The sequence below is a fragment of the Pteropus medius genome, unplaced genomic scaffold, assembly GCF_902729225.1.
Source record: "Pteropus medius unplaced genomic scaffold, Ma_sr-lr_union100, whole genome shotgun sequence".
NCBI lineage: Eukaryota > Metazoa > Chordata > Mammalia > Chiroptera > Pteropodidae > Pteropus > Pteropus medius.
In genome coordinates, this window is record NW_024353908.1 from 9,229,323 (window position 1) to 9,241,099 (window position 11,777).

General features: G+C 37.4%; 1 protein-coding gene across 5 annotated transcripts in view; it reads right to left on the bottom strand.

Moving 5' to 3' along the window:
- SLC25A26 (solute carrier family 25 member 26) overlaps positions 1-9,075 on the bottom strand; it is a 139,667-nt gene extending 130,592 nt beyond the window's left edge. For 2 of the 5 annotated variants that reach the window (XR_005650446.1, XM_039851714.1), the window contains exon 1: positions 8,838-9,072. Coding sequence is in view for 3 of the 5 variants with exons in the window: in XM_039851714.1 (XP_039707648.1) it covers positions 8,838-8,870 (33 nt within the window). In the remaining 2 variants the exon portion in view is untranslated. Of the gene's footprint in view, positions 1-8,837 lie in introns of all 5 variants that reach the window. The other 3 variants (XM_039851717.1, XM_039851716.1, XM_039851715.1) reach the window with 3 other exon arrangements.
- Positions 9,076-11,777: the final 2,702 nt, after the last annotated feature.

An 11,777-nucleotide genomic window follows, 5' to 3' on the forward strand; every position in this document is an offset into this window, starting at 1 on the left:
TACTTATCTAGTAAAACTCAAATCAAAAGTTACTAATTGCTTCTGTAAATTTTAAACTTCTGTAACTCAAATGTCATTTAAACTCATGAGACTGAAAAAAAAAACAGCTAACAGAAAGCAGGAAGAAGAAGAAATACCTATATATTTATCTACACAGCAATATATTTAAGATTTAAAAACTTTTTTGTATATAACATGGTGTTATATACAAAACACCATGAATTTTACATTCATGGTGTTTTGTATATAATTATATACAAAATACACAAGCCAACATCAGCTGAATTATAAAGATCTCTGCTAAATTCCTTTATGTTTTAGCCTGAGAAATTTGTTTTATTTATGGTTATTTAACAAAAAGGTTGTCTGGCAAATGATTAGTTTCAAGATTTATGGTAGCTTATACTGAAAATGCTCAGTTAAGAACTAGACAAAATCCAAAGATACAGAAAATAACCCAGACACAATTTATTGAAACCTTGATATCATATAGATAAAATACACATCTCTACCTCAATAAACGTAAAAAGTGCTAGCAGTTTGTAGAGAGAACGTCTGTAATTAGTGCTTTGAAATTACTCTGAGAGTTGAAAATAGTCAAGATTACATGCTCTAAAATTTTTATTTCTCAAAAAGAAGCTGGCACATAACACACACAAAAAAGCACTGCTGCTCAACTACAGGAAAAAAAACAAACGACTTGTCTAATTTATCTAAACAAAATCATCACAGGCCACTGGCCTAAACCGCAGCTAAGAAGAACCAGCCAAAACATTAACATGGCTTCTCAGGGGAACATCCCTCCTTGACATTGTTTTCTCCACAACAAAGTAGCCACTAGTGACTTTAAGCACCTCCTTAGAGAACTGCTGCTTCTGCTTCCTGTGATACTTCTCTTCCCAATTCACCATCCATTCTTCCTGCAGTGCTATTTGCCACTCCTACACTAATGGAAGTCATCTCTGTAAAATGCAAATTTCAATTTCATTTTGCCACTCTCCAGCCTATAAGTCCTCCAAACTTTCCAATACCCTTTAGGATAAAGGACAAAATCCTAGTACAGCCTATCAGCCTATCAGGCTCTGGAAGGTCTGGACCCCATCTACCTCTCCACCCTCAACTCCATCATTTACCCTTTGCTCACCTTCTTGCCACCTTAAGCTCTCATTTCCTCCAAGTCATCTGATCTTCCTCATTTCTAGGACTTTGTACAGCTATTCCCTAATTCCCCAGTCTCGGATTAAACCCTCTTGTTTCCACAGGCTGATCACAATTTTAATTCTATGACTGAGCATCTGACTACTCTATTTGTCCCACTAGACTGTAAAATCCATACCTGTTTTGTTCACCAATATGTTCCCAGCACCAGTACACAGCAGGTGCTCAACTATTTGAAGAATGCATGAATTAATTACTATAATGAAGGGTTACTAACCATATTTTAGAGGGTACTACAAGTCGACCTAAGTACAACAAATTTTTTAAAAATTGCAAAACATAGGACCAAGCACTTCCCAAAAGAAATATATAAATGGCCAACAAAATATGCTTCTCCATCATTAATGATCAAATAAGAACAAATTAAAACATTTTCCCAATAAAATTAGAAAAGGTTAAAAAAAGAACAATAGTTATGGGCACTATAAAGGGAAACAAATTATTACAATCTATTGGACAATCTGGCAAAACAAAAATGTTAAATTATAAAACTCTTGATCCAGCTATTCTATTTCCAAATATTTCTCCCACAGAAATGAATGCATAAATATATAAGAATGTTTACTACAATATTGTGTGTTACAGTAAAAAACTGGTTATAACCTAAAGGTCTATTCTAGGGGGTCTTGTTGGATAAATTCTTATATCTAAGTAATGAATTGCTACATAGTCTTTAAAAGAATGAGGTTGATCTAAACTCATTGGCACAGAAATATGTTATTTTCTTAAATTTATCAAATAAGCTATAGAGCAATATAGGCTGTATAATCCTACCTTTCGAAGAAATGTGTATCTATTATATATTCATAATTAGAAATTCAGAAGCATACACACTAAATTATTAGAAGTTATTACCTCTGTGGAAAGAGATTCAAGATGAGGAATATTTTTACTATCTTGTTAATTTTTGTATTGTCCAAGTTTTATGAGTATTACGAACAAAAAGTAAAGCTATTCAAATTTAATGCTCCCCCAACAACAAAAAAAAATCCTAATTAACTGGTTGCATTTGGTATATAGTAGGAACTCAGTAAGGGGTAACTAAGAACCTTAGCCTATGGACCCTAAACTACATGTCCAGCTTCATTTCACATACTCTAACAAAGCTTGAGCTTCATCCAATCTGACTACCCTATTTCCCAAACATATCCTGAAACTTCCCATTTCTGTGCTCCTGCCTGGGTTTTTCTCTCAACCTGGAATGCTGTTCCTATGCCCCTTGTCCCGTCTACTGCAGCCAGCATATCACCTGCTCCCTTCCCTCCCCGATATACACACACCTGCCAAAATCCTGTTCATTGTTACAAGCCTGTGACTACATGCCACATCCTTCCTAAAGTCTTTCCCATTCTCCCAGTCAGAACTAAATGCTACTGTCTTGACTTCCCCACTTTTGTTACTAACCATCCTGTATGCACTACGATCCTTCAGAGTAGAAGCTAGGTCAGTCACCTTTACCTTCCTAAATATCTAATCCAGTGCCTCATAAGTAGCAGGGCCTCTGCACTTGCTTATTGGTTTGAATCGAATGGAAATGTGATATGAGAAAACACTTTATAAAAAGATTAAATGTTGAGAAGAAAAACTGCATTAGGCCACTCTTTGGTTGTCTCTGTTGTGGTTTGCCACAGCACTTGTGACAGTGAAAGCCAGTGTTATCTGTCTGCTGGTATACTTTTTAACATTCCACAGATACATCAACGGCGTTATGGTATATTCACCGTGACTTCTCCAGAAATCCTCTGCTTATCATCACCTTCTGAAGGAAAAGACTGTAGGTTCAGTTTTGTTTAGTGAGGCTATTCTCAAGAATGCAATGATAGTTCAAGAATTTTGAGTATTCTTACATTTCTCCTGAAATTCTTTCAGATTAAATATTGCCTAAAACCACAGTTTTGGCATCAGACAGACCTGGCTTCAGTCTCAACTAGGTCTCCTTAGGAAAGCTATTTAACCTAAGCCTATATTTCTTCATGCATGAAATGGAGAAAATAACAGTATCTATACTTAATAGAATTTTTGAGAATTGAGTGAGATTAAATGAGAAATAAATACAATTAGACGAGCCTGTTATATGCTTAGCAAAATGCCCACCCTTAATAAATTATCAATAAATATGAGGGGTTTTTTTAGTATTATGTAACTATAAATATCTTTCAAAGTTTGCTTATGCCGTATTTCTGACATGCCAAAATGAAAAACCATGTGAAAGACTAAGGTGTACTTTACCAAAGACTGAAGATTACATTCATATATTAAACTTAATAAATTCATATATAAAATCTATAAATTCAAGTCTTTCATTGCAATAATGAATTAAAAGCTCTCTTCAAATTATGCTCCCTGGACAAGATCCACCCACAGACTTACTCAACAGAAACCCAAATCATGCAGTGCATGGCAAGAACAATTAAGCAAGAACAATTCAGCATCAACCTCGAAAATTTGAGCAATACTAGTGTTCAAATTTTTTTATAACACTTAGAATTAAATTTATGGGTTAATTTTTAAAGACTACAAAACTGTAATGATATTTGGATATGAAAAAATTGCGTAAGCACATGTTAAAGTGCTCAGTGAATGGTTACTTTTTATCACCATTTGCAATTAATTTTTGTTTTATTTTCTGTTTAATATCTGCTCCTATGTGACTGTACACTCATGGAGCCAGGTACCATAGCTTTGAAGCACTCTTCCCAAGTACTAGAGCACAAGCTAACAAATATCTGGTTAAACAGGTTGAGATAGCTGATTTGTGGAGGTGGAAAAACCGTGGGTGCAACTTTGTCTTTCCTCTACTTGGCATTTTATTAATATTACTCAAATTCTGTCTTTATCATAAAAAATTAATATTAAAAATTTACATTTGGACATAGTGTTTTTTTTGAAAGTGGTAACAAAAACACATTAACAAGTAATTTCCCTCTAAATCATCACATACTAAAACTTTCCCAGTACCCCCTCTTGGACCGAAAGAAAAATAAGAAAAGAAAGGTAGTCCCATCTTCCAGCACCTGAGATGCAGAAGAAATGCCTCCATCATAGCAATGGTTCCCAGTTGTGGTCCTAGATGACTAGTGAACTCCAAGGGTACCTCACAGGCTCCACTGACTTATCAAAATTCAGAATATACTTGCATATATGTGACCGCCTGTTCAACACAAAAACAAGCAAAAAAGGAAGACCTACTCACTTTGATTTACATGCCAAAAAGAAACAAGTCACACAAAGCAAACTTGAGAATATAAAGTATCACTCCCAATTCCTTACAGATTTGGAGATAATGCTTCATTATCAGGTACTAACTTCCCTTTATTCTAGAATGAAGACTAGGAGGCTACCCTCCAGAAAGATTTGGGGCAAAGAACACTGAAAAATTTTCCCTTAACAGTATGTCCAATACTTTAATCTTACCTTTTCTTCTGTTTTCTTATCCCACCTAAGAAGCCCTAGCAATATCCCTATGCCATTCCCCTCAAGTCCCCTTCTTCCAATAGTTCGCAGCATGAAGGCAGGTTTGGTGAGAAGACACAGCATGAGAATTATGAAAAAGCTTTTTCAGAACCACCTTACTAAAGTAAGGAAAGAAAACCAAACAGTACAAGCAGTCTTTGGACTTAGTACAGTACCTACACGAGAATTTCAGTTATCACAAGTAACACAAGTCCTCCAACACCACGGTTCAAATTAGTTACCATAGTACCATAGTGACATTTTATAAAAATGGTAATTGAAAGAAGGAATTGGCCAACAAAGATGAAAGCGCAGCAAATAAATGAAAAGTGGTAACAATGAAAGTGGAAGTCAAATATAAGTGGAATTACAGAAGAAATAGCTGGCTGTGGGAATACTGTCACTTCTGTCGTTTGAGGACTAGATATACAGCTAGAGGAAATCAGTGAAAGCAAACTTATCAACAATGAGGAAGACATCCTAGAGGAAGTTATGCCAGCAAAAATCTTCACATTAAAGGAACTATGGGAGATATCTCACAACATTGAAGCACACAGGATAAAACATTAGAAGTTGACCCAGACTTAGAAAGTAGTATGATACTTTGCCAAGGCATAAAAAAGATGTTTGTTCTGTATTGTAAGCTATATAACTAGAAAACGAGTACTATTCAAATTATTTTTGATACATTTTTACAAAGAAATGTTTTTAATATTTCCAATGTTTTAAATTACAATGTATTAACTGTTACTTTTACTATTTTTTCCATTTCCTTAAGCATTTACAATCAACAATAAGTTTTTAATTTTTAACACTGACAATTTTTAAAGACCATTAAATTATCATGATTCTTCTCATCATTAAGTCCACTCTGCCTGATTTCCATTTATATTCATTTTTACAGTCCCACACTACCATGCAAAGGGCTGCCTGTACTTTATACTGTGTAGCACCCACCCTTGCCAAAGTCCTTTCACCTGTAACTTAGAACTGGTTAAAAGTAACTGCAGCAGGGATGTTTTAGTTTCATTCAAAAACAAGCCAGGTGAATAGATGAACTACAAGATCAATAAAAGAGTTAAGTACTGAAAGGGAGAGAGAAAAGAGTCACTCATGAAGAAAAAGATGTGATAAAGGGTGTGCTATTTTTAAAAATCTAAAGTACTTTTTTGTATTTAAAAAAACTATAAGAAAAAAGTACAGGCGTGCCCATTTTATTATGCCTTGCTTAATCGTGCTTCACAGGAGTTGAGTTTTTTACAAATGGAGGCAAGATCCTCCACCTGCAAAAAGATTATGACTCACTTTATTGTGATACTCACTTTATTACAGTGGTCTGGAACCGAAACCACAATATCTCTGAGGTATGCCTGTACAGGCTTCACTGCAGTGGTCTGGAACTACTATCAGTAATGCTATGATCAAAATTACTTTGTATTATCTTGGAGATTTTAAATGCAGCTTTTTTAAAATGAATGGAATAGTATTTTTACATAGTTTTAATTAGGCATAAACAAGTATACATATGTACTGTGTTGCATTCTTTTTTTTTTTACTCTTATAAGCATTTTCCATGTTATTACAGCATATGCTCTTCACAAGCACTACTGTCAAGGGCCACTGAATAAGCCATGAAATGCCATCTATCATCGCTTACCTAATCATTCCTCTTTTGTTTCATGTTTAAGTGGCTTCCTATTATCTTCACTGCGTTAAATGTTATGAACATCTTTAGGTTGCTAATACTTAATTCCAAACTACTTTCCTAAAAGCATGTACCAGTCAATGTACTTCTTGAGGCTTTTTTTCCTAAATAGCCCTCTCTATACTCCAAATGAAAACTGACATCCCAGAGGCATCCCTTATTCAACTCTACAGCCCTTCAATGCCCCTCATGAAGCTTTAGAAAGGGAACATTTAAATGTCTCCTACATGCCAGGCTTTGTACTGCATGTTTGATGTTTTATCTCCTTTAACCCTTAAAATCCAAGTTTCAAGACCTCAGCAATCATCTAGGCCTACCTTTCATTCATTGATTCAACAAATAGTGTTGAGTGCCTACAAAGTGTCAGGCTCTAACACAGTAGTAAATAAAACAGTGCTTCCTCAGGAATGCTCAGCCTTTCTCAAAAATGCTCCCAGCCTTAAAAAATGGCCACTCCATTTCTATACTACTTTGATAAGAAAACCTTCTAATGGCTTCCATCATGCTTCAAATAAATACAAATTTCCTTTCCATGGCCCACAAAGACTCTCCTCTGGTGGCCTTGCCTACCTCTCCAGTATCATCTCCTGCCATATTACTCTCACCCACTAGGCCTCAGCTACTTTAACATTCTAAGCTCTTTCCACCTAAGGATTTTCTAACATGCTGCTCACTCTGAACTTTCCCTTATTCCCATCAAAATGCTCCTTCCTATCTTTCAGGTCTTGCGCCTTCCTATCTTTCAGGTCTTCGCTTAAATATTACCTCCTCAGAGCCTTCCTTGGTCACTCCATCTAAAGTCGGTTCTCCAATATTATTCTATCTCTATCCCACCTCAGTTCATTTCTTTCAGAGTACTTATCTTTTGGTTTTGGTTTGTTTGCCACTGTTATCTCCAAGGGTAATCACAGTGCCCAGTGGGCAGAATTCATAGCAGAAAATATGTATGCTGAATGAATAAAATAATTTGTCCTTAGCTAGAATGAAATCTAACTTCCTTGAAACTTGTACCCATTGATGCTAATTTTACCCTCTGTAACTACATGAAAAAAAAGTATACATTTCTGCATGTGTACCACTTTAATAAATTTTAAAATCATTGTTCTTTTGTTAACTTGGACACTCACTATTACTACTGCTACTGACTTCGGAAATAGTTATCAAGGAGCAGTTAAGGGTATGGAATTCCATATTACACTGCCTGGGTTGGAATCTAATCTCCAACACTTACACATATGAAATGGATATCACTATGTAATTTCGGACAAGTTATCTAAGCTCTCTGTACCTCAGCTCCCTCATCTGGCAAACTAGAATAAGATGTCAATTGTTTGTCAGAATTAAATGAGATGATGTATGTTAAGAGCTTATCCCAGTTCCTGGCACGACAATGCTAATTGTCAAAACTACTGCTGCTATCTCACCAGCTAGACAGGAAAATTCCTTGAAAGTGGTAATATATTTCTTTGCATGCATCTCTAAAGCCTAGCTTATGCAAGTCTCATACCACAAATCTGGCTAAGGTGTCCCTTCCACATCTTTGCATTACACTGAAACTAGCCCTCATGTCATTTATCCTAACAGTCGCTTTACTGTTCTATCTCTGCTACCTGACCCATGAGAGGTCTATCTTGTTCACATGTTATCTCCAACACTTGCAACAATAAACATTTGATAATTAAATGAATGTCTATGGACCTCCATATTTGATGAGAAGCTTTTTAAAAGTTACTATCTGCTTCTGTCCATTCCCCCACAAGCCAATCCCTGTCCTATTCACTATTTTATCTAGTTTCCCTTACTGAAGCTGCCATAGAGAGATTTCAAAATATTAAAGGATTTTTTTTAATGTTAAAAAAAGGTTGATTCTAATAGTTTTCTAAGGCATTAAGCATTGTCATATTGGTTCCATAGCGTGGCTGTTTGTGTTCATCAATATATCTAAATCCTAGAAGAATGCTTGGAAGCAGAATAAGTGGATTAATTATATATTGAATGAATGAATGGATGGATGGATGTCATTTTATGAGACTGAAAAAAGATACAGCAAAATGACAACGATAGCTTTGGACAGAAGGGCTCTGAGAGATTTAAGTAAGCGTTTTCTGTTTTGCTACATATGTTTTCTTAAATCTCAAGTTCTCCCGAGTGTAGTTAAATTAATTGAAGCTTTTCGTTCTTTAAGTAGCGAAACTGTCTTCGCGCGGAAGGCAATGAGTAAAGTGCCACTCAATCTAGACCCCCGTCTCTTTCTGGCGTCCGGGTAGGAAAAATATGGCCTTGACACAAGGTGCGGCGGCGGCCCAAGAGCCCCGCTCTCCCTCCCAAACCTGGTGACGGGTGACTCGAGGAGAGTCCAGCGCGCAAAACCGGAAGAAACTGCTAGTGCAGAGAAGCCCCTACAGGCACCAGTGCCAGACTCTGGCACTCCGAACGCTCCACTCTACCCCCCCGCACTCACCACCAGCGAGGTTGTGAATCCAGGCCGATCCATGGCCCCGCAGACACGGTCAAAGCTACAAATCGGGGCTGAGCAGAGGAGGGTTACGGACCCATGCTTATGGACGCCGCCATCTTGGAGGCGGGGCCTAATGTGTCCGCACGTCCGAGGTCACATGAGGGCGAGCTACAACAACTTCACGTGCAACCAAGAAAGCTGGCTCGGAGAAGCTCCGTGAAGGAGGGGCGGGGCCTGGGGAGGTGTAATCAAGCCAAATCTCGCGACTCTTCTCTGCCTTCATTTCCTGCAGCAGCCTGTGATTCGGCTAGATGGAGGAACTCTCGCGAGCAATAAGCCTCGGCTGGGTTTCAGGGTTGGAGAGCAAAACAGTGAGGGCTGGGTGGAGCTAATGATTTAGACGAAGAGGCGTGGCTATAGTAGAATGAGTGGCGGTGGAGGGCCTGCTAGTTTCGGGGGACAATGTTTGTGGTTTCTAAGCAGTTATTTCTTTTTGGTTTTCTCTTGGTTTTCTCTGTACAAATTTTGTCTGAATTACTATAAAACACGCAATATCAGAATATTATTAAAGATATAGAAAAACACTTCAAAATTTTCCATACTCCAGCTAAAAATTAACATCCTCCACTTCTACTTACTGGCAGTTATTGCACTTAAAATTATTCACTTGTTCAATAAGTTACTTGCTCACCTTGTTTTCTGTGATACCAGTGTGCACACCTCGAAGACCACTTTATTAAGTACTTAGTACAAGTTTCTTAGAGTAGGCCTGCCTTTACATTTATTAAATAAATACCTTCTAACTTTCCATTTATTAAAGACCAACTATATCTCAGACTTGGTGCTAGATGATTGATAGACCATTTCCAACTTAATACAACCATTTCGTAAGGTAAGCACCATTTTCATCCTCATTTTACAGAGGATGCTGATGCTCCAAGAGGTTCAGTAGCTCATCCAAAGCTACAGAGAACATAGAGCTAGGCTTGCAATTTTACTTAGTGTCGTTATCATCTTTCCTCAAAACCCTTGCAACGGCCTGAGCAAGCTCCTCGACTGCCCTTCTTCAATCCATCTTTCATACCATTGCTAGAATCTTTATTCTCTTCTAGATGAAACGATCTCGAAATGACTAGCAGAATACCTTTAGAGTTTCAAATTCGGAACTGTCACCTTTTCTAAGAGCGAGTTTCCTCCCTTATAAAGTGGGGATTATGATAGTAACTTCTTTAGTACTATAACAGATTAAGTGAAATAATACAGGCACTTTAACTTAGTTCTTGGCTCATAGAAGGTGCTCTGTAAAGATGATGGTAATGTCACTTCCCTGTTTTAAATGAATCCCTTTTGCTGCTTATGTGAGACAGTCCAGCTCCTTAGCATAGAACTCACCTCACTTGGTGTCTCTTGTCATCCTTCCCACTGGCTGGACTACTCACAGACTATACAGTTTCAAGCCTCCTCATTTTACCCATATTGTTCTCTCTGCCAAGAACAACTTCCCCTATACTGCCTGCAGAACACTGATCCTCTCCTATTTGCCACATGGCACCCTCCAAAGGCCATCTCAAAGCATGTTAGTTCAGTCCCTCTAAGCCAGCAGGAGAATCTCCTGCTATTTGTCTCTTCTAAGGGCTCATATAGCTAGGTCAGGCTCACCCAGGATAGTATCCCTTTTGATTAACTCAAAGTCAAATGATTTGGGAATTTAATTACATCTACAAAATCCCTTTGCCACATAATGCAACATAATCATGGCAGTAATATCATACTAACAGGTTCTACTCACACACAAGGGAAGCAATTATGCAAAACATATACATTAGAGAGCACGGATCTTGAGAACCATCTTAGAATTTTGCCCACCACACTTTCCCAAAGGCCCTTGCTGGTAGCCTCCTCACAAGCCATCAAGGTTCTATCAATAGGCTCTCACTAAAACCTCACTCAAAGTCCTTCCATCTTTCATCTACTCCCTGATGCCAAAGCCACTCCCACAGTTTAGATGTCTGTTACAGTAGCACCCCATTTCCAAGTACCAAAATCTGTATTGGTTGTCTATTGCTGAGTAACAAACTACCCCAGAATTTAGAACAGCAATAAACTTTTATTACCCCAGAATTTAGAACAGCAATAAACTTTTATTACAGTTTCTGTGAGTCAGGAATCTGAGAATGACTGAATGGTTTAGTCTCATAGTCTCTCTCCTGAGGTTGCAGTCAACGCATCAGCTAGGGCTATATCGAAAGACCTTTTTGGGACTGGAAGATCTACTTACAAAATGGCTCACTCCAATGACTGGGAAATAAGTGCTAGCTATTGGCAGTTCCTTCACCCATAGACCTCTCCATAGGGTTGCTTGAGCATCCTCATGATATGACAGCTGGTCTTCCCCAGAGTGAGTGATCTAAGAGAGAACACAATAGAAACTACAATGTCTTTTATGACTTGGCCTCAGAAGTCACTCAGTTATCATTCCTAAAAGAGTCTATTGGTTACACAAGTCATTCTATTTATTATGGGATTGGATTATACAAAGGTATAAATACTAGGAGATGTGGATCACTGGGTGCTATCTTGGAAACTGGCTACCACATCAGAGAAATGCAAGTAAAAACCACAATGAGTTACAACTACATACTCACTAAAATGACTATGATTTAAAAGACCAAAAAGACCAAGTGTTGTTGGCCAGGATGAAGAATAACTGGAACTTTCATGCATTGCTGTTTTTTTTGTTTTGTTTTGTTTTTTAATTTCTCACTTTTTTTTATTTAGTAAACATCACGACTTTCACTATCATAGCAAAAGAATTTTTATGCAACCAAAAGTGTTCATCGGTGTGTGATTGAGAAAATTTGATTATGTTACTCATAGGTAGGTATTTAAAACCATGACGTAGAGAGTCTTTAATGATGTAGAAAAATGGTAAACAAAACAGTT